The sequence below is a fragment of the Cavia porcellus genome, unplaced genomic scaffold (genome assembly GCF_034190915.1).
Source record: "Cavia porcellus strain 051 isolate PalLab524CR breed Dunkin Hartley unplaced genomic scaffold, mCavPor4.1 scaffold_6, whole genome shotgun sequence".
Taxonomy (NCBI): domain Eukaryota; kingdom Metazoa; phylum Chordata; class Mammalia; order Rodentia; family Caviidae; genus Cavia; species Cavia porcellus.
Window position 1 is genome coordinate 89,551,895 of NW_026947489.1, and position 22,107 is coordinate 89,574,001.

At 56.3% G+C, this 22,107-nt stretch overlaps 2 protein-coding genes across 6 annotated transcripts; one reads left to right on the forward strand and one right to left on the reverse strand.

The window, feature by feature from the left end:
* Positions 1-791: 791 nt before the first annotated feature.
* On the forward strand, positions 792-8,506 carry LOC111755947 (histone H1.9-like). Of its 3 annotated transcripts, XM_063251368.1 has the most exons (4): positions 798-1,307; positions 2,823-2,952; positions 4,628-5,010; positions 5,852-7,294. In XM_063251368.1, the coding sequence occupies exons 1-4, from the start codon at positions 1,305-1,307 to the stop codon at positions 5,858-5,860; spliced, it is 525 nt and encodes a 174-aa protein (XP_063107438.1). In that variant the 5' UTR covers positions 798-1,304; the 3' UTR covers positions 5,861-7,294. The 3 variants fall into 3 exon arrangements, 2 of the variants coding, with proteins under 2 accessions (XP_063107438.1, XP_063107437.1); XR_010048287.1 differs by adding an exon at positions 2,587-2,742 and having other exon boundaries at positions 792-1,307; positions 2,823-7,294; XM_063251367.1 differs by lacking the exon at positions 4,628-5,010 and having other exon boundaries at positions 1,034-1,307; positions 5,852-8,506.
* Positions 4,760-17,263, reverse strand: Sgca (sarcoglycan alpha). 3 transcript variants are annotated; one of them, XM_063251364.1, is made up of 11 exons: positions 13,322-13,443; positions 13,097-13,157; positions 12,077-12,196; positions 11,833-11,987; positions 11,605-11,677; positions 10,784-10,982; positions 10,601-10,613; positions 9,529-9,737; positions 9,264-9,290; positions 5,122-5,314; positions 4,760-4,903 (listed from the first exon to the last, which is right to left on the reverse strand). In XM_063251364.1, the coding sequence occupies exons 2-10, from the start codon at positions 13,131-13,133 to the stop codon at positions 5,134-5,136; spliced, it is 1,014 nt and encodes a 337-aa protein (XP_063107434.1). In that variant the 5' UTR covers positions 13,134-13,157; positions 13,322-13,443; the 3' UTR covers positions 4,760-4,903; positions 5,122-5,133. The 3 variants fall into 3 exon arrangements, with proteins under 3 accessions (XP_063107434.1, XP_013004994.2, XP_063107435.1); XM_013149540.3 differs by having other exon boundaries at positions 10,451-10,613; positions 13,322-13,442; XM_063251365.1 differs by lacking the exons at positions 13,097-13,157; positions 13,322-13,443 and adding an exon at positions 16,995-17,263 and having other exon boundaries at positions 10,451-10,613.
* Between the last annotated feature and the right edge of the window lie 4,844 nt (positions 17,264-22,107).

Here is a 22,107-nt window from a genome sequence, read left to right on the forward strand (position 1 = left end):
TGTCCTCTGGCCCAGGTAACCTCCAACTACCTGGACCTCATGTCCTCTGAGCCATCCTGAGCTGAGGTTCTGAGGCTTTACCTGTTCAGCGTCACCTCTACTGCATGGCCCACACCTGTCACAGCAGCCACAAAGGGTACCTGAGGTCCCCAACACGCACCTCACTTCCCACACGATGAACATGATGACTTTCCTCTCGGTCTGCTGCAGCCCCGGCCCCCAGACCAGGCTCCTGTATGCCATGGTGCCGTCTTCTTCCCAACTCGGGCTGAACGGGGCCCTCTGAGTTCCCAAAGCTCTCTGTTGTCCACCCCAGAGACCTGAGATGGCCACTGCTGCCCTGCTCCCCTCTGATCTTCCCTCCAGGCCCGGGGCCGGGTGCTGCCGCACAGACCAAGCATGGAGTCCGGTGTAGACACAGGAGAGCAGACGCCCTGCACAGGAATGAGGGCCCGGGAAGGGCAGCAAGTGAAACCAGCCTCAGCAGGGGCCAGGAGGCAGCAGAAGCCCCAAGCCAGTGACCTCTGAGCTGAGGAACAGGCTATCTGTCTGCACCACTGGCCCCTGCAGCTCTGAGTACTTCAAACACAGCTAACAGGGTGAGGGAAGCAATTCTTACCTCCTTTTGTGTATGGGAGTGTGTGTGTGTGTATGTCTGTGTGTGCGTGCAAGTGTGTGTGTATGTGTGTGTGTGTTTGTTTGGCAACCCTTACTTTCACTAATTGTGATGAATTTGGGTCCAGTGCAGCCCGGCTGGTGGCAGGGGAGTGAAACAACCTCTGGCCACACCTGTGGGTCCGTGAGTGTGGCTGTGGACATGCATGTGCGTGTCTGTGGGCACACGTACTCCATGTCAGAGCCGTGGAGGTGCCTGGACCTGCATGTCTCTGCATCACGTGGTGAGAGCCAGTGTGCGGTTTCACTGTGGTGCAGGACAGGAGGGGAAGAGGACAAAGGGACCATTGTACCAGGCTCCCAACTCCAACCCTCCTTTCCGCTGACATCACGGCTGCCCTAAATACAGCTGCCAGGCCCATCCCCGGGACCTTCACCATCCCTGGGCGCGCAGTGGCACGGCGCCTGCAGCTCCGGGGTCTGCTCTGCGTGCAGGACTCGCCTTTGTCTCCTCTGTGGGGAGAGGACTGGGTTCCCGTGGATCATTTTCATTCAAATCCAGATGGAATATTCTAGAAAGAAAGGAGGCTTCTTTGGGAATTTTTACTGTCGCTGCTCGGTTGGAATCCTGGATCCCTTCTGGGACCTGGACTCACCCATCTCCCGCCAGGATTTTCTAGAACTGGAATATGGTGGGTTTTCCCTCTTTTTCTTTCAGCTTCTTAACCCTTGCTTCCCAGACGCCTCCAAGATCTCCCTCCACAGGGAGAACCAGGCAAAGTGGAGGGGAGAGGCGGAGACGGCGCCCAGCGAGCTGGAGCCACAGGAGATGCCAAGGGGGGCAGGTGGTGCTGAGCGGCCCGTGTGGACCACTAGATGGGGTGCCTTCGGGACACTCCATCCCCACAGGGCACGGGATCCCCCCACACGCATACAGGCGTGTTACTCATGGCGGGGTGCTCAGGGTCTGCCTACGATGAGGGCAGAAGCTCACACAGGAGGCGGTAGAGGAGATGACATGGGTGACTGCATCTGGATCACGCACGTCTGTCTGTGTGTGTGGGCTGGGAATGGGCAGCAAGGGCGTGGAAGGACCAGGAGAAGCTGCACGCGGGAAGGCACTGCCATCCAGAGGCCCTTGGTGCCGGTGAGAGGCCAGGTCCCCCAACCCCTCCTGAGTGTGGGCACAGAAGGCAGCAGATGGGGCTGGGGATGTGTGGGGGACCCAGGAGGCCAGACCTGTGCAGACTGCTCCAGGTGGGCCGGGAGGGAGGGAGAGGGGTTTGGTGGCCGAGGTGTGGACAACATGGGATTCTCCAGGAGGGTGCAGGAGGAGGGCTGCTGAGAGAGGCAGGAGATTCGAGCCAGAGGATCCCTGTGGTGCAGCCCAGGGCTTTGTGGATGCCTGCGGGAGCCCAGATGGGCAGGTGCTCTGCAGACAGCACAGAGAGAGCCACGTCTGGCATTGAGACAACTTGGAGGGTGGCAAAAGAACCCCGAAGAAGTCAGTGTAAAAGCAGCCCGGGTGCTGCTTGCGACATTTTCCAGCAGCCACCTTTTAGAAAAGAAAGAAGCAAGCAAAACTGGTGTTTGTGACATCTGTGACGTGACCTGACATCTGCCCCAAACACCACTACACCCTTGCACTTCTGACACCTTGCTGCTTCGTCTGGTTGCATTTCAAGGCTTTGGTGGCCACAGGTGGCTGCCGTGCGGGGCAGGGCAGGGCAGCACCAGGCAGACCCAAAGCCTGCACCCTAAATTCGCAGGGAGAAATGGAACCTTCCACCAGGTATAGGTAGAGCTTCAGTCTGGACCCTAAGGAGACCCCTGGAAACCTCTGGCCTGGGGGAGACCCTGCGAGAGCTTGCACACCAGAATGTCCCCATTCCTGGAGCTGCCAGCACATGGAATTCTCACAGCAGCCCGAGGCAGGGGTAGCGACCACGTCAGAATTCCTATCCTTTCCAGTGGCTGAGGGCTGCTGAGGGGGCACCCTGAGTCCCCAGTCGGCTGCTCCAAGGTTCTGTGGAAATGTGTGTGGACTCAGGCCACGCTCGGAGGCTGTGCTTACGGTGAAGGCAGAGGCCGTGTACAGGACAACACAAGCAGGGCTCCAGTGGGACGGTAGGAGCTGGTGTGCGGTGGGGTAACGACTGAGTCTCAGGGTGGTGGTGGGACTGGCGGGCACTTGCCATCTTTTGCAGGTGACTATAGGGGTGACTTCGAGGTGGAATCCTGCCCTGGTGCTGGTGAGAGGCCGTGTCCCTGTGTCCCCTCCTGACTGTGTGCACAGAAGGCACCAGGTCGGGCAGGGGCGTGGCAGCTGTGGACAAGGTGAGGAGAGGCCAGGCACGGCCACATCGTGGGCAGGATGTGCCAGGCCGTGATGGGAATGGCAGGAGTTTGGTTCCTGCAGAGGGGTCACTGCCCGGTGTCCCAAGGGGCACTGAGTGTGCCTGTGTCCTCCCCTGACACACACACACACATGCACACACACAGAGGCCAGTGGCAGCTCCACGTCTCCCAGTCGCACCACCCTCCTGGCTGCTCGTCTGGGCTGCTTCCTCTCCAGCCTCAGCCAGGCTCCCATGTGTGTCCCACAGCCCAGCGGGGGCGGAGGAGAGGCCCAAGATCCACGGCTGGGAGGAGCAGAGGAAGGAAGGAGCTGGCCTCGCACACGCACCTGCCTGAGGCTGGGTTGGCAGTGGGAGACACAGGGGTCTCACGGGACAGGGGCAGAGGAGCAGCCCACGCCTCCAAACTGAGCAGATTGTGTGTGAGGCCCTGTGCCATCCATCAGATGATGGCCCAGGAGGGAGGAGGAAATGCCAAGGGAAAGCCGCAGGCCAAGAACCTGTTGGTCTGGGGCTGGATGCCCAGAGCTACGCCTCAAAGCACAGACCCCGGGCCAGCACTGGGTCTCTGCCTACGCCTGTGGCCACTTAGGGACTCAGTGAACTCATTAGGTAGCAGGTGGGCATGGGGTGCCCAGCGAGGATAGGGCAGACAGTGGTGGAGAGTTTGGAAACGGCCTTGACCAGTGCCTTGCCTAGAACTCTGAGAAGTCAGGCGCGGTGACACACACCTGCAAAGCCAGCTCTTAGGAGGCTGAAGCAGGAGGATCCCTTCGAGCTCAAGGCCAGCCTAGACTAAAAGTAAGATCCTGCTTTTAAAAAAAATAAAAACAAAACAAACAAGTAAACAAACAAAAAGAACTGAGAGTGAACTCAGACAGGCAACATCGTCCCCCAGCTCAGGGTTCAGTCTCCTCCTATGGCTCCCCTAGCCCCTCAAGTGCACAGGTGCAGCCCCATGGAGAGACAGCAGGTGAACCCGGGTCCCAGCATGGGAAGAGGATGGAGAGCCTGAGCCCTGACAGCTCCTCCTCTCACAGAGCTGCGTGTGCTGGGAAGGAGCCCCGGGGTAGAGTTATGGGGGCTGGGGGGCTTCCAGCTGCTGAGAAGGGGCGAGTGGTGGCTGCCCGGCTCCTGTTCAAGTCTTCATGCAGCTGCACCTGGAGAAGGGCTGGCACGGGGCCCTGCCTCTCTGCCGTCCCCCTTACCTGGGGTCCCTCTCGGGCTGACCTTGGGAGGAAGCTGTCACACGTGGTATCGGAGACCTTGAGGAAGGCAGGGTGGGCTGATTTGGGTGCAGCCACCTGGGCAAACACCCTCTGGCCTCCGCAGGGCTGGCTGAGCTCCCAAGGGGGGCTGTGGGGACCCCACACTGGTGACAGCGCTAAGCATCCTGGGCATTCAGCTAAAGCTCCAGGTGGCCCTGGACCTCCTGCTTTGCGAATCCTCCCGAAGGCAGTGCACTCAGACAGGCCCGGGTTCTATCCCGACTCTGACTGCAGCTCCTCTGTGACCTTGGGTCCCTCACTTTCTCCCTAGGCCTCGGTTTCCCATAAACCTATAGGATTTAGCTATAAAGTGGGGACCTCGACCCACCCATCTGTCATCATCCAGTTCGCGTGAGGGCTGTGCGTAGCCGAGCTTTCCCTCTCCAGGGGATCTGAGAAGACACCAAATGCCTGGAGTCCAGAGGGCAGAGGGCAAACTGGGGGCCCCTAGGAACCCGGGAAGGCAGCACGGGCAGCGAGGACAGCGGGAGGCTGCCGAGGGAAGTGCGCCGGCAGCCATAGAGGAGCAAGCAGTAGGTATTTATTCTGGGGGCCCTGGCTCCAGAACCCCCCATCCTTCTGCTTCTTCCGAGCAAGTGGGGAATAGCGGGGGATCCAATCGGACAGGAATGGAGTCAGCTGAGGCCCAGGGTCAGCAGCTCTCTGAGAGGAGAAAGAAGAGGGATGAGGTCCAGGCTGGAACTGGAGGCACATGGGGAACACAGCGGCAGGCTGGGAGCCACGCAGAGCATCCCACAGCTCTCCTGCAGGTATAGCCAGGTCCCTGCTCCCCTTTCTTCTCCCCCCACTGCCGCCCCCACCTGGAGACAGAAGCCACCTTGCTTCTAGAAATGACGCTGGCACTGCCCAGCCAGACCCACCTGGCCGGGCTTTCAGTGCTGGTCCAGGATGAGGGGCACCTGGGCGCTGTCCACGCGGGGCGGCAGTCGCTCGCCTGTGCGCACGTTGAACATGGGCAGGGTGGAAAGAGGCCGGGGGACCTCGCGCGTGGCCGCCATCTGCCGCAGCTCCTCCGTGTTCCCATGGATGGTGCTGTGGTGGACCATCTGGATGCTGGGGGACAGGCCAGGAGTCAGCCCCAGGTCCACGCTGGCTGGGGGTGGGGCTCAAACACAGGAAGTGGGGCCAAGAAGTGAACAGGCTCTGGGTCCAGACAGCCTGGTTTCACGGCTGTTCCTGGCCATGTTGGGTCTCAGTTTCCCCCACCTCCTAGATTGCTAGGATCACTACATGAAAAATGCGGCTTGGTATTGGCAGAGCGGCCAGCACAGGACAGGTGCCCACGAGGTCCTAATATGGACAGATTCCACCGTGTGTGTATTTGGAGAGGCATCTGCTCTGTGTGTGTGTGTGTGTGTGTGTGTGTGTGTGTGTGCGCGTGTGTGTGTGTGTGTGTGAGGCAGGAGAATTGCCATGAGTTCCAGGCCAGCCTGGGCCACAAAATGAGATCCTGTCTCAAAAGCAAAAACAAAAAATTCCAGCCACGGTGGAGTCTGCGCTCTGCTCCCGGTGTGCCGGACCCCTGGTCCTGCCCCAGCACTGACCAGCTCCCAGCATGGACTCTCCCTCCCTGTCTCTGTTTCACACCAGGACTCCTGAGCCTCATTCCAAATGAGCTGGGAATCCCAGCAGCACCGAGCGCCAGGTGTGGTGCTCAGTCCTTCCTGAGCCCCCGATCCAGGCCTCCGGCAGCTGTGGCAGCTCTGTATCCTCAGACCACTTCCCACGCAGGGCCAAGCTCCCAGGAGAAGCCGAGTACAGGGTGGTCAAGATGAGGACGCACCTTAGCCTTCGGATCTGGGTTTGCTGCTTTCTGCTCTGTCACTTTGGGCCCATTCCTTAAATCTCTGTGCCTCAGTTTCCTCACATGTAATACAGTTGTGAACAAAAAGCGTTCATCTAGGAGAAGCATGGGAACATTTCCTGGCTTGCCTGGCAGCCTCACTGCCATCATGAGAAGCTCCCGGTTGCTACGGCATCATTGATGCTATTTTCCCACAATGAGCCCCCAGAACTTGGCCTCCGGGGAAGGTGTTTGCCAGCATGAACCTGCCCGGCCTGAGGACGTGGACCTGTCACCAGGTCAGACAGAGTAGGGGCTTCTCACCAGCACCAGGAGAAGCTTTTTCTTAGAGGGGAGGAGGTGACCCTACTTGCCACTGTGGTTGCTGACCAGGCACAGAGGGGAAGCCATCCCCCGCCTGCCTGTCCCAGAAGGGTCATGTTCCTCCAGTCAGAGGGAGGAGGTGGAGTCACCATGCAAGTCTAGGGGAGGATCAAGATGAGTTCCGGAGTCTGGAATTCACACTCAGTCGCCCAGATCAATTTTCCATTCCTCCAGGAGAGGGGGTTACGCAGATGCTGAGGTGACGACAGCCCAGGAGGAAGGGGCATCAGAATCCTCCCCAGCCTTGGCCCCAAGCCCATGGCTGGCCTCAGTCTCCAGGCTTCAGCCCGGATGGGAAAACAGCTTGGGAGGTTTTCCTGGTGTGAGAGCAAACCCCAAACCCCAAGGCACCTCGTCCCAAGAAACCTGCACACGCCAGGCCCAGGCGTGACCTACACACACCCAACACACTCTAACACCCGCCTCACACACCCTGCCTCCGGCATGCAGACCCTGGGACAGTGGCCCCCAGCCCCAGAAGGACTTCATGACCAGTGCAGGCTGTAAAATGCCAACTTGAAAAGTGGCAAACACTGAGCAAAGCAACAAAACTGAATTTTGTCAAATAAATCAACACAAAACCCAAACCAACAAAGGCTGATGCAGGCCATGGCAAAGCTGGGTATCAATTCCAAACTGATGTGGAGAGTGGATTTTCCCAGCCAACATCAGAGCCCCAACAATGGACTCAGGAAGCTGGACCAGATGAAAATCCTAGCCACAGAGAAAACCTGTCATGCACAATGTACAACAGGCCACGCCTGGCACAGCCCCCCAGACCCAAGGAGTAAAATCCTCTCTGTGAAATTAATATGGAAAATCAGTGATCTGTGAAATAAAAATGAAAATAAAAAGATAAAAACGAAGCCTCTAACTGCTTACTATACAGATTTACTCAAAGAGTCTGGTGGGAGGCTGAGGCAGGAGGATCACAAAATCAAGCCTAGTCTGGGCAATATGATGACTTATTGAGATTTAAAATAAAAAGTAAAAAGGGATTTGAGATGCAGTTCAGTGTGACATTCCTGAGTTCAGTCCCCAGTACCAACAAGGAAGTAAAAGACCTGAAGGCTCAGACCCTGAAATTGGCCTTGCAAACACACACTGGCTAACAGGAGCCCACCTCCCTGGCACCTCCTGCCTGCCCCTCCCAGGAAGAAACAAAGGGGCCACTGTGACCCATGCAGGATTCTGGCAGCCTCACAATGTCCCCCTGAGGTCAGCGCAGAGATAACTTCTCTGCCCCCTGAGCCCGCAGCACAAGTCTGCGGAGACCAGCCGTGGTTGATCATCCCTGGACTCCCCCCAGGAAGCCACTGAGGGGAAGGAGCAGGACGCAGCTTGCGCACCACCGACAGCCACCCAGCCATCATCACTCTGGAGGTCCTCACACCCGGCTGCTCTCGCCTCCCCCTCCAGGAAGAAATGCAGAGCAACTCAACACCGCTGCCCGCACCTGAGGCCAGAGCTTCCACCACCACTTCCATGGGTGGAGGCCGGCAGGCCAGCACCTCGGGCGCCCCTGGCAAGAGCAAGGCGGGACACGGCACCTATACCAGAACGCCCTGGAAGCCCAGCATATCCAAGGTGATCCTGAGGACAGTGGCTAACAAGGGGACAAGCAACCTCGTGTCCCTGGCCACCCTGAAGAGTGCGGTGGCCGCCATGGGCTACGATATCATCCGCAATGCCTGGCGCGTCAAGCGAGCACTGAAGAAGCTGGTGGATCAGGGCATGCTCCGGCAGGTGACTGGCAAGGGGGCCATGGGCTCCTTCCGCCTGGGCAAGAAGTCCTCCAAGCCCAAGCTCAAGGCCAAGGGACCACCGCAGCAGAGGTCCAGGCGGCGCCAGGCTGTGCACCGCCGGCCTAGGCAGTGCAGGGCAGGGCATCGTGGCCGGCCTGGACGTCGTCCATCTAGACAGCGCCGGTCACTACTGGGCTCTAAGCAGGGCCACCAGCGGCTTGGCAGCATGGCCAGGCAGCGCTGAAATTAACAAGGTGGGCCGGGGCAGCTGGCGGGGGGCCAGGCTTGCCTTGGGCTCAGTGCCCTGGAATAAAAGGAGCCCAGCTTATTACACGCTTGCCTGCCGGAATCTTTGGGGTTCGGGGAGTGGGAGAGGAAGAGGACTGGGAGTGGGTGCAGAGGAGGGTTAAGGCTATGGGTAGGGGCCCATGGAGCAAGAGAAGAAGAGAGATGGGCTTGGGGAGGGTGGGGCAGAATTGAGAGCACCCATGGCTCTCAGCTGACCTAACCACACGCTTTTTTTTAAATTTTTTTTTTTGTCTTTTTCTTTTATCGGTACCAGGGATTGAACTCACGACTGCCTGCTCGCAAGGCAGGCGCTTATGCCGCTGAGCTAAATCCCCAGCCCCTAACCACACACTTTTTTGTCCCCCCCCCCCCGACAGGGTCTTATATAGTTCAAGCTGGCCTTGAACTCATTATATAGCCCAGGCTGGCCTGGAACTCACAGTACCCCTCCTGCCTCAGCCTCTCAAGTGCTGGGAGTACAGGTGGGCACCACCACACCTGCTTTGAGCATGTGAAGAGAATGTAGCTGGAAATGGAGTTGGAATCATACAGAACCCCAGTGTGTGTCTCAGAGTGAAATCTGTGTGTGTGTGTGTGTGTGTGTACACGTTTCTCAAACCCACTCAGGTCCCCTCCCTCTGTGCCACAATAGATCCTCCTATGACCAGCAGATGAGGTCAGGACGGAGGCTTGGTGACAGCCAGCTCTAGCTCAAAGCTCAGGGCGGGTGTGGCCCCCATCACCCCAGAGGGCCAAGATGCCAGGCTTTGGGGAGCCCACCTAGCCCTCAGCGTTTACTCACTCAGACGTGGCCAGGTCTCTCTTCAGTCTGAGGAAAAGAAAAGCCAAGGGTTAGTTCTGCTCTGGGCTTTGTCTCAGTGTCCCCAGGGCTCCTGTTATGTGGCACTTGGTGATTGCTTTTCATCTCCTCCCAGCAGCAGCCAGGTAGGACCCAAGCAAGAACCCTGTACTCTTCTGGCTGCGACCCACACACCACATCCACCACCCAGTCCAGTGGCTCCGGGGCCCCGAGATGAGAGCCCCAGCCCACCTCCACCCCCACTCACCGTCCCTCCCGCCGACAACACATGACATAGGCCAGTATCAGGGTAAGCAGCAGAGCCACCAGCAGAGGCACGAGGAGGGTGACCAGAGCATCTGTGAGGAAGTCTCGGGCCGTGGCCTCAGTCGGCGGGCAGAAGAACGGGTCGTATTCCAGGATGCCATCGCCTAGGGTAGAGACCTCATCCTCGGGCGCCGGCACGGATTTATCCACCTGCACGGAGCCCAGGGCTGACCCAGGAGTGATGGCTGGTCACCCCCCAGGGGACAGAGCAGAAGCTGGGACCAGCCCACCTCGGGGTACACCCCTGTGTGCAGAGATGGTTTCCTCCTCTGCCCTAGCTCCTGTGCCCAACAGGCCTGGCCCTGCGGGAGGAGCTCGGACCCCACAGTGGTTGCATCAGTGCCGGCTCTTGGCTCCCGCTGCCTGGGTTGACGCCTGACTCAGCCTAGCACTTGCCTGGGATGTTTTGTCCCTGGGTCCCTGGGCTTCCTCGGCTGTAAAGGCAGCTCCGTCCTAGCCTACCTGTATCCTAGAGCGATATGATTTTGTTAATAACTCAGAAACTGTCTACTCCTTATTACAGGGAGGCTGGCTAAACGGCACCTCCGTGGAAAGCAGACAGATATTACACAGTGGCTTGGGGAAGGGGCTTGGGGATCTGTCCTGTTTTAGGATTTGGGCTGGGCAACTCTGGGCAACAAGCCGCTGGAGCCTCCTCACCTGAATTGTAGAAACTGCCGCCCCCTTGTGGGAGAAGGCAGAACTGCTGTGTATGTCCCCAAAACTGAGACCCTAGACTGGCTAGGGTGACTCTGACACAGCAGGAAGAAACAGGACTGGAGAAATCAGAGGCTGGAATGGGAAGGCAGAGGGAGGGAGGGAGAGGACCACAGGGACGCCGCCCCACCCTGCCGTCCCCTCACCAGGGACACGTTGCACCAGTCAATGCGGAAGTGGGGCGCCAAGGTGTCATAGCAGGACAGGAGTGGGGACTGGCCCTGGGCACAGCGGGCCTGGCTGTCTGGGGATGCCACCATCTTCAGGCAGGTGGAGAAGGGCGAGGCCGAGCCCACCTTGATGTACACCCTGGGTGCAGACCGAAGCTGTGTCAGCAGAGGGTGGGGACTGGGGTCCACTCTGCAGTGAGCACCCCACCCGAAAACCGAGGAGACTCCTGCTTTACAGCCACCCATCCTCAAAACGAAAAGCAAACTGCTTTCTCCTCCAGAAGCTCCCCTCCCACACTGTACACCTACCCCTCCTTGCGGCCCTCGATGGGGAGGGGGACTCGGCCACCGCAGTCCAAGGCAGAAGTGATGTTAAGCACCTGGAGCTCCCCTGGCTCCCAGAGGCCCCCCAGAGCCATGAGGAAGCGGCTGGTGGGCGTGGAGGGCAGCACCTCCTCCACGTCATGGCTGCGCACCAGGAACTCAGCTTGGTATGGCAGCCGGGACCCTGAGGAAGCCAGGGAAGATCAGGCTGCGCCCCCAAAGCCCTCCAAGGGGGGCCTCCCACACACCCCCATCTCCCTTGCCCAGCACATCATGAGTCCCCAATGCTCTTCCCAAGACCTAGCCCATAGGCTGTCAGCAGAACTGCCCAAGGCAAAGACATGGGTCCAGTGCCCATCTCTGAAACGATCAATTTCTTTCTTTCTCTCTTTCTTTTTGAGACAGGGTCTTGCTAAGTAGTTCAGGTTAGGGGTTTTGTTTTGTTTTGTGACAAAGTCTCACTATGTAGCCTAGGTTGGCCTTAAACTCACAGCAATCCTCCTGCCTCAGCCTCTGGAGTGCTGAGATTACAGGTATGTGCCACTACAACCAGCTAAACTATCAATTTCTTTCTCCCTCCTCCGCCCTTTTTTTGAGATAGGGTCTTACTGGTAGTTTGGGCAGACTTTGAACTCACTATACATAATCCAGCAAACTGGCTGCCATTCTTCTGCCTCAGCATCCAGAGTGCTGGCTGGCTTTACGGGCATATGCCCTGCTCTCCATTACTCTCCAAGTCTCTTCCCCTCCCCAGGAAGATCCCCCCCCAGAGTGGCAGAGAAGGGGTGGGGTGAGGTTGGAAGTACCTTCAGGGTCCTGAATCAACAGCACCAGCGTCTGCTGAGTGGTGTCAAAGGTGTCCCGATTATAGGCAGTGACCTGGGAGAGGGGGCACATTCTGTTGGATGGGAGTGGACTGATACTCCCCCAAATACAGGTCATGCAAATTATATGCAAATATATGCACATTATACACAAACAACCAGGAAGACACAGTGACCCGCCCCTGGGATATCAGAGGGTCCCGCTGGCACCTCAATGATCTGGCGCCCACGGTCCCCTGGGGTGGCAGTGCCATAGAGGAAGCCAGGCTGGGAGGGGCTGCGCTGGGTGTAGCGGAGCCACCTGGGCAGGTCCGGGTGTCCCTGAAGACGGGCGTGGTAGGTGATGCTTGCTGAGGGCAGGGTGGCTGGGAGAAGAGAGACAGGATTGGAGGCTGGACAGGAGCACCCTCAAGGGGCCCCTTCGCCTACCTCGTGCCCACCAGGCCCCTCTCACCAGTGTCCTCAGGCGGGTGGAAGAAGGTCGCGTGGTCCAAGGTGTGCACAAATATGCGGCCCACAAGCGGGTAGAGGGTGGTCTGCTGGGCCTCTGTGCTCCCCAGCCTGACTCGGAGAGCTGTGGGGACCCATGAGTCCCAAACACAGAGGCAGCCTTAGACCTGGGCAGGGGGTAAACTCCTCCCTCTTCAGCCCCCAGCTCCCACAGATTGGCAGCAAAGGGCACCTTAACTGGCTCCAGGAAGAGGGGTGGGGGCAGCCCCGATGTCCTACCATTTTTTTTTTTTTTTTTTTTTTTTTTTGAGACAGGGTCTTGCTTTGTAGTTCAGGCTGGCCTTAAATTCTCAGGTCTCTTCCTGCCTCAGCCTGCCGAGTGCTAGGATGACAACCATGCACCACCATGCCTGGCTGTGGGTTACCATTTAAATAGGTGACAAGAGTCACACTTCCCTTTGGTTCCGATGTGTGAGAGGCCCTCCTCTACATAGACAGAGCTGATGTTTAGCTGGTAGGGGCATGGGGAGGGTTTAAGGAGTATGTGCATGCACACATGTGTGTGTGTGTATGTGCATGAGTATTAACTTGGGAAAGAACCTCACACTAAATATCTGGGAGGCTGCAGGGTGGGGAAGGGGGAAGGGGAAAGGGGAAGGGTGGCCATTGTGGGAGCCAAACCCCAACCTGCCTTCCCTCCTACACCCGGAGGCACAGGGCTGTACTAGCAGCCTGCAGCAGCCTGGGAACCCCGCCAAGGGGACCTGCCCCAGCCACCCCACCCTCCCCATAGGCCAAATTTAGCCCAGGCCAAAGCAGCAGCCAGCCGGCCCATTAAAGGGCCCCGCCCGCAGCCTGGGACCCAAACTGCCTGGGCATTCGCAATCCCCAGCCCTACAGACTCCGCCTCACTCCCAGGCCTCTTTCCCCTGCCCCCGCCCCAGAACCCCTCTTCTTCTAGCTCCTCACTCCTTAATCCTAACCCTCCCTCCAGCCTCCCCACTCCCTGAAGGCCCCAACTTGCCCACAAGGAGAGGAATCCAGAGGAACAGTGCTGCCATGGCTGCCCCAGCCTGCCCCAACCCCTGTGAGTGACAGAGACAGGGGCAGGAGAGGAGGGAGGAATGGGACGGTGTCCCGGCCTCACCCGCGGAACCTCCCCCTCCCAGCCCATTCCTTCCAGGGTGCTCCAAGTCCTGGAGTCCTCACACACAGCTTTGTCCCACCGTCCCTCCCGGAGGCCACCTACCAGACTACCGGGGTCCTCCCTTAAAGCTCCAATGGGTTGGGGAGGGATGCCGTCCACCTGTAATCCCGGCACTCGGGAGGCTGAGGCAGGAGGACCACTGTAAATCTGAGGCCAGCCTGGGCTCCATAGAGAGACCTTGTCTCAAAAATCCAAACAAGACAAACCCTGTGAGGCAAGAGGATCACTGCAAGTTCGAGGCCAACCTGGGCTATAAAGTGAGTTCAAAGCCAGCCTGAGCTGCAGTGAGACCCTGTCTCAAAAAGACAAAAACCAAACAACACAAAAACAACCCTGTGGCTTTCATTGTCCTTGAGCTCCTGGGCCATCCTTCTGGTCCTGGGCCACCCTCTAGGACACTGTCACAAGGCCCTCAACACACCAGAACACATGCATACCCCAGCCCTTTGAGTGTATAGGTGCTCAGGCTCCTTGGGGACCAGAGGCCCATTACCTTCCTATCCTGGCCTGGCACAGGGCCTGGCGGGTGTAGGAAGAGTAGTGACAGCTGCCTTCACGGCAAGTAGGGCGCGAGCTGTCCCAGCCTCAGCCAGGAGGAGCATCCGCAGGGCATAGATCTGGGAAGAGACAGGCAAGCCATGGAGGCCCCTGTGGCTTGGGTGTGCAGGGCTGATTGCACAGGCCTGGAGGTCAGGGCACTTGGGCCCCGTGCTGTTCCCTGGCCATGTGGCTTTGGGTGAGTGGTTTGCCCTCTCGTGGCCTTGGTTTCCACAGTTCTGTGCAGCTCCCACCTCTCAGTGTCATTGTGAAGCATCTCGATGGTGGTGATCCCTGTCCCTGAGGGTACTCGACAGGAAGGTTGCAGAGGTGCTCACACGGGGGTGAGGACAGCTGGCCGGGCACCCCAGTGCCCAAGGGCTCACATGTCATTGGGTATCTACCTCTGTTCCTACCCATGCTGGGTGCATGAGCAGGCTGCACTCCTGCCTCATTGTACAGATGGTAACACTGAGGCACGGGACCATGGAGGTCCCGAAGCCAGGCTGCTGGTAAGCTGAATGCTGGTGAAGTGCATAGCTCCTGTTCTTCCAGCTCCTCGCTCCTGAATCTTAGCCCTCACACTGGCCTCCCCACAGGAGGAAGGCCCTGCCGGTGACAGAGTCCACCAAGAACAGCCACGGTGGGTCACCACCTCCCCTGCTGTCCTGTATCAGCCACAGGACCTGGGTATCAGTGTGGAAGGGTCGGGTGCTCCTCACTCCTGGGCCACCTCTTTGGGACAGACAAAAGGTCGTCCTCCCCCGGTGCCACAGCTGCCAGCATCCCAGAGTCCTCGGTGTCACAAGAAGAAAGTGCCACCCCACCCCCATCACTCAACCGAATGTCCAGGCAAAGACATCTGGACCTGAGAATCCAGGGGTGCAGCCATGCAGCTGGGGTGGCTGGCTGAGAATTAGCTTTGTCCTTGTCCCTTCTTCTCTCTGTCTCTCTCTCCACCTGACCACCCCACCTGTCCACTGAGAGCCACAGTCAGCATCCACTCTGGCTCCCACGCAGGTGTTTGTCCCCACTTCACCCTGGGTCTCTCTGCCTTCTGGGAGATGGAGGGTGAGAGGAGGAGACTCTGGAGGCCAAGTGAGTTGGCCAGAGGACAGGGACGGCAGAGTGCAGAGCCTGCAGCTGCCCGGCCCAGCCCTGCGCTCTCCATGTGACTCCGTGCCACCCCCTGCCGCCTCCTTGCTATTTCTGGAGCCACCTACTCACACCCTCGGCTGTCACAGGCAGCAGTGTCACCAGGCACACACAGGAGGCCAGCCTCCCTTCGCAAAAGACCTGCAGCCACTTCCCCTCTGATCCTCCCAGGGACAGTCCTCAGGGCCAGCTAGAATCCAAGGCCCGAAGTGATCACAGCTGACCGGATTGTGGCTGCAGCTAAACACTCAGCCTCTTCTGTCTGTGGGGGACTAAGGGTGAGATGGGGTGGGGGTCCCAGGGTCCTTCAACTGCTTATGTTAGAAAATTATTAAAGCATATAGAATAGGCCAGGTGTGGGGATGCTAATCTGTAATCCCAACACTGGGGAGGCTGAAGCAGGAGGATCCCCTGAGTTTGAGGTCAGCCTAAATTGTATGGTAAGATCATGTCTCAAACAAACAGACAGACAACAATTATACAGAATAATATAACGAGCCCCTATGTTGGGCACAGGCGCTCAACATACCATACCCCACCCGGGACTAAAGACCACGCCAGCTTCCGCAATGCGCTACGTCCCTCTCTAAATTAGCCAACCTGTGCGCACCTCGTGCTCACTCTGTATTCGCCCCATGCCGACTCTGTGGCAACCCCTGATTGGCCACAGCTGGATATAGTAGCCAGAGCCTGCGTCCCATTCCCGCCCTGCTTCCTCGTGGCAGCCTGTGATTGGTCACGGCCAAATATATAAACCAGAGCCCGCGTAAATAAAGCAGCAGTTAACTGTCGCCCACAAGAGCGTCTCCTGTCTCATTAGGGGGCTGCGCCGGTCAACTGGTGGCCCGTACGGGGAGCGCTGAGACCCTCTCTACCACAGTACAGGGAATGAAACTCTCTCTCCGACAGAACAGAGCATCAACAGGTAAAACCATCAAGTGCCGATAGCGGGGGCTATCGGGCAACCTTGGGCGGACGCTTCGCAAGGGTCGAGGAACTCGTAAAGAGAGTTCCCGGTGCCATAAAGAGGCAGGTTTTGGGGGCGCTGTAAAGGGGCGCGGGGACTAAGCTGTCCCTGTTAAAAAAAAAAAAAAAAAGAAATAAAAAGAAACTCTTGAAATTCCGGTTAACATGGGTAACACCACTACTCAGCCGCTGTCAGTCGCTTTAAGCGACTTACTGAGAGAAAAGGGATTACAAATGAAACGAGAACAAATTCAAAACTTCCTCGATCAGGTCGATAAGGTAGCACCTTGGTTTGGTCCCACGGGGTCCGTTACCATCCCCAGCTGGGATAAATTAGAGAGAGATCTTGACTTTGCAGCAGAAAATGGCCTCCTGGAGCCAGGAGTCAGACCCCTTTGGGCAGTAGTGAGGAGCTGCCTCGAAGACGCCTCTTGTCGTGACCATATAAGGGCTGCGCCATGGCGCTTGGTTACCATCAGGCAGAATCCTCCCGCGAGCAATCTCGCAAGCCCAGTGCCGCAGGCGAGGCGACCGCACCCAACTCAGAAACAGAGGACTCGTCAGATAATGAGGGGGAGGAAGAAGTATACAAAATGGCGGATGCAGACACCACCGAAAGAGGGGAAGTCACACACACGCAGTCGAGAGGGCCCTACTCTGAGGCCATAAATGAGCTGCAATGCAGGATTTCTCAGAGTAAATGGGTCAATGAAAGCGAGTATGGGATCCCAGGGCCACCCCGTATAAGACCTACGGCTCTACCTCCCGACCCGCATCTTGCAGGGGGCCCAAGTCGAGCCCGCCGCGATTAAGGGCGCGCCAGCTCGGAGGCCCCAGGGATCCTTCTGCACCCCTATCTGGGCAAGGGTCCTCCAGTTTACCGCTTGTGACCCCCTGGATGGATACTCCCAGGAGATATCATGGGGATTCTCCCTGGCCACCATAAACACCACAAATATGACTTTTCCGAATTGCTCCACCGAAACCTGTTATATGTTACAATGTTGGGATAACAGTACACTTTCAGCTGTCGTTATGCAGGTACTCCAGTTCGTACCGATTCCAGTTATGACGGACCCAGACGAGTTTCCTGTGATCCAGCTCGGGCCTACTCTCCAATTGGCTTCCATAAAGGAATGGGCAGGAACAGGGGCTCTGGCTGCCATGGCTACATTTGCCGCATTCGGCAGTCTACTTCTGCTCTGTCGGATTCGCAGACAAAGGAATAGGGACAAAGTATCAAACAAGCATTGCTGATCATGGAATCTGGTCAAAGCCCGGCAGCATGGCTCGCCATGCTGTGACGCAGGTGTGGAGCAAAGCATCGCAGAGGGTGTCGTCCTTGGCCAGGGGACACTCCGGTCTCCAAGTCGATGAGCATGCGGGTTGGGCTCATAAAACAATACTCCCGCCCCCTCCAAAAGAGCACAATGGGTAGTGAGGTACTGTCATGACTGCACAGCATGACGCCTCATGAGGGGCACCGACCTCTGGAGACCCTGCCTCAGTTATAAAGAAAGGGGGAGATGTTGGGCGCAGGCGCTCAACATACCATACCCCACCCAGGACTAAGGACCATGCCAGCTTCCGCAATGCGCTACGTCCCTCTCTAAATTAGCCAACCCGTGCGCACCTCGTGCTCACTCCGTATTCGCCCCGTGCCGACTCTGTGGCAACCCCTGATTGGCCACAGCTGGATATAGTAGACAGAGCCTGCGTCCCATTCCCGCCCTGCTTCCTCGTGGCAGCCTGTGATTGGTCATGGCCAAATATATAAACCAGAGCCTGCGTAAATAAAGCAGCAGTTAACTGTCGCCCACAAGTGCGTCTCCTGTCTCATTGGGGGGCTGCGCAGGTCACCCCTATGTACTCATTACCCAGCTTCAACGAGTAATAACTAGTGGCCAGCCTAGTTTCATTCCTACACCTCCAGATTTCCCCCTCCCACTTAATTTCATCTGTCGAGGTTTCAGGGTGTTATGGATTAAGAACTGGTGGTCAACTTAACGCCAGCTGGATTACATCAGCATGGCATTGAGCAGAGATACTCCACCTGAGGAAAGTTGCTAGAATAAATAGGTGGAGAAGAAGGGAGGTGTTGGGGGTATTGAGGCGTTAATGCGTTGTTGCATTGAGGTATTGTGGGTTCTCCCACGAGTTGCTGTCTGAGCTGTTGGTTCTCCTGGAGAAGCTCTGGTTCTCACATCGAACATTGCTTCCTGGCTCTGAAGGGGAAGACGTGTGCTGCTTGGTCTCCAGGATGAACTCGTCACGCTGCTTCCTGGCATGTGCCCGACTGTGCTTGTTGGAGGAGGAGCTCGGGGTCTCCATGTCCCTGAGGACAGCTGTGGTGCCTTTCAGGGCAGCCCTGGTCTTGTTGTGAGTGTGACTTCTCAGCTCCAGCAAAGAACCCTAATCCCACCAGCACAGCTCCTTCACCCCGCTGGCATGGACTTTCTGGCTTCCACTGCTGAGCTTTGGGCCTTCCCGGCACAGATTGGTAAAGAGACTGGTGTGAGTCCTTCTTGTGGGCTCTGGACCTCCAGTTGGACTCGTGGAGGCACTGTCCTGAGCTCTGGATTTTTATCTGGATTCATGTGAGACATTGCTGTGGGATTTAGGCTCTTGACTATTCTATGTCTTTGATGTTGCGGATAGATTCCCTGCATTTTCCTGTGTTAACTCCCGGTGAGCATTATAAAAAATAATATTATAAACTCCATGTCTTGATCCTAATTGTTCTCTGTATAGAACCCCTGAGTACAACACAGGGTATATCTTTAAGAGTGAAAGACTATAAAAGCAAAATAAAATCTAATGACTTTAACCTAATCACAAAACATGCTTAATTATTAACATGCTCAGTAATTCATTACTATAAATTTCCAGTGTTCAGATTCCTGATTTCCTGTTTGTTTTTCTCATGTATACGAGTTTGGTACACTGGGGATTGAACACGGACCCATCTACGCTAGGCAAATGCTCTACCCCTGAGCTACATCCCCAGCCCTTGTTTGTTTGGTTGGTTTTCTGAGAAGAGGTTCAATATATAAGTTTAAAACTGGCCTTAAACTTGTTATGTAGCCCAAGGTGGCCTGGAACCCATGATCTTCTTAAGTCCCCAATACTGTGCCACACCCAGCTGGTTACTATAGGAGATAGGGGTCTCACAGTGGCAGTCTTGAACTTCCAGGCTCAAATAACCCTCCTGCCTCAGCCTCCTGAGTCACTGGGGATACTGATGCTAGTCTCAGTCCTCAGCTAATTGCTTTAAAAAAAAAAAAGCATTGGTTTGGCTTGAATAGACAGCAGATAAGGCAAACATATGTTGCTGCTGAGAGTGAACTCAGTAGTGTAGATCAACCCCAGGGCCTTTGTGCTGTGCCCAGGATGGGCTTGAAATTGTGATTCTCCTGCCTCAGCCTCCCAAAGTACTGGCATACAGGCATATGCCACCATGCCCAGCTATTACAACAACTGATGGTGTCTTGTAAGTATCTCCTCCTCTCTAGGTCCCCGAGCGTACTCTTCTCTTCCCACCTTCCTTCCCTCTTTCCTTCTTTCTTTGAGCTCTCTCTGCTGGTTGAGGGAGCCCAGCCTGCTGTCCTGCAGTTTTCCACAGACTGCATTTTGCTGACCAGGTTCCTCCCGTTTTCTCTAACACGTTCCCCTGACACCTGCACTGTCTGCAAATGCTATTTCCCGTACATGGTGCCGTCCCGAAAGTCATGGTTGGATCTAGAGCCCTGATCGGATTTAGGCTCAGCTGTCCTTAGCAAGACACCTGCATGGCAGCAGTGTCCTTCCATCTCAAGGCACATCCTGTAACATCAGCTTTTTTAGCTGGCGCGCTGCTGTTCTGCAAATGGTGACATTCAGATTCAATCACCAGCTTTTTCCTTAGCTGGCATACTTCATGATTGGGCTACAGAGTGGCACAGTTCATAGAGGAAAGCCAGAGTATTGTTTTCCTATATTTACCCGGTACGAAATACTGCTTTCCCAGAATTCTTCAAACTGACCAATTAGCAGCCTCCCCTCTGCCACACACACTCACCCTGCTAGGGGGCCAACTATGAATTCATGGTTTGAACACCGGGTCTCTTCAGTTCGGTGCAGCTCCCTAGCATCCCGCCTGGAGATCGCCAGGTCCCGACCTCAGCTCTCCATTTAGTGCTCACCTCCTGGAAAGCGGAGAAAAGAACTGGGGGTCCGATCTCTGTGTCTGCCTGTCTCAGCCTTCTGGGGTGCAGGCTTGCCCCTGTGACCCCAGCCCTGCCCTAGACCAGCTGGCTCTCCGTCCTCTCCACTCTGCCTTCCTCGTCCATCTCCCCAGCTTCCTGCCCTTTCTCTGCCCTCCCAGGGCCATATTTTCTTCATCTGCATCCACAACGGGACAAAGGAAAAGCTTTCTGATTCTCGCATCTGTTTCCCGGACTCCACCCACCGCTTTCTCCCCCATCCTCTTCGCCGCCCCCAGCGCAACAACAAAGGGTGCGATTCGGTCAGTCCGCCGCGAGGGGGCGCGCTGGCAGGCTTCAGCTCGGATCTGCGCTTGCGCAATGTTGGGGCGGAGCCGGCAATCGGGCTGGAACCCGGAACCGGGCGCTGCAAACCCGAGGAGCTGAGGACGGAGCGCCGGGCCCGAGCCAGACGTGTGCGACGCGGTGTCTGCGGGAGCGGACCTGAGTCCCCGGAGTCCCCTTCCCTACCGAGAACGTCTTCCCTGGGAAAGGGAACCCGCGTGGAGGCCGGGATTGGACCCAATGAACGCGTCCCGCCCACCGTCCGCGGTGTCAACCCCGCGACTTCCAAGGACAGCGCCGCGTCCCCCTCGCCCCGCAGACATGTTGGGGCGCCGGCCTGAGGAGCTGTGGCTACCCAGACTCTTGCTCTCCTTTTCCCGGGAGGACTTCCGGCCTTCAAAGGGTTTCTTGAACTTGTAGCTCAGAGCCGTCCTACCCGAGCCGGGGGACGCCCGATCCAACTTGTAGCTTAGAGAAGCAGAACCGCCTCCAGCGGGATGCTGCCTCCGCAGAGTGTGGGTAGGAGAGATCGAGGAGGAGATCGTGGGGCGAAGGTGCTCGGTAAACCGTAAAGCTCACCAGAAAGCACAGGGTGTTTAAAAAAATTTATAGGGCTGGAGGTTTAGCTCAGCGGCATAAGCACCTGCCTTGCAAGCAGGCGGTCGTGAGTTCGATCCCCGGTACCGATAAAAATGAAAAAGACAAAAAAAAAAAAAAAAAATTTATAACAGACAGGGAAGGCAGGAGCTGCAGAGGGCAGGGCCTGATCGCTGGGAGAGATCAGATTTAGAAGCTAGCACTCATTGATAAAGGACATGAAAAAGACAAGCTCTTCTGACATCTTTTGTGGGTGGGCTGATTACTTATATAGAAAATCCAAGAGATTCTACAAGCATATTATTAGTGACAGAAGTCAGCCAGGCGACTGGAGAAAGATGGATATCCAAATATAAATACAAAGTTCCAGTATTTCTGTATACTCGCAACTCACTTAAAAACTATATTTTTAGGGCTGGGGATTTAGCTCAGCGGCATAAGCACCTGCCTTGCAAGCAGGCGGTGGTGAGTTCAATCCCTGGCACCAATTTTTTAAAAAATTGTCTTTTTAGAAAAATCGCAACACTAAATCACAAAATTAAAATTGTAGAAGAAATCTAGAAAAGTCACGTTGAGATGCGGATGAATAAAAACATGAATGTGAAGAAATCTAGAAAAGTCACATCAAGATGCACATGAATAAAAACATGATTGTAGTCTTACAAAAGGAATAAATCGATGTAGAGAAGGGTTCAATTCAGGGGTGGGAAGCCTCAGTGTCCTTCTCAAAGATGATTGTGTCCCCATGAAGCTGTGGATATTACGCATGTTCAGTAACTATCCCAGTGGAGTATTTCACAGAGCTTGGCAGACTGGTTCTAAAATTCACACAGAAGGGCAAAAGCGTAAGCAAAGGTCTTGAGGATTCTAACTGATAGCAAGACTTTTTCAAAAGCGATAGTAATGAAAACGATGTGGTATTGGCACTGGGCTAGACAAAGAGATCAATAGAATAGAGGGCCCCGAAACAGTTCCAAGCATGTGTGGGAATTTGATTTATGACGATGGTGGCAGTGCAGCTGTGGGAGAGAACAGACTATTCAATAA

Coding starts and splice junctions, on each gene's coding strand:
- LOC111755947 (XM_063251367.1), top strand. CDS start 7,854: ATGCAGAGCAACTCAACACCGCTGCCCGCACCTGAGGCCAGAGCTTCC.
- Sgca (XM_063251365.1), bottom strand. CDS start 17,262: ATGCTTTGCTCCACACCTGCGTCACAGCATGGCGAGCCATGCTGCCGG. Junction 11,678..11,832: donor GTGGGCGCCAGATCATTGAG/GTGCCAGCGGGA, acceptor CCCCTCTCCCAG/GTCACTGCCTATAATCGGGA. Junction 5,315..9,263: donor AGAGACCTGGCCACGTCTGA/GTGAGTAAACGC, acceptor CCTGTCCCCCAG/CATCCAGATGGTCCACCACA.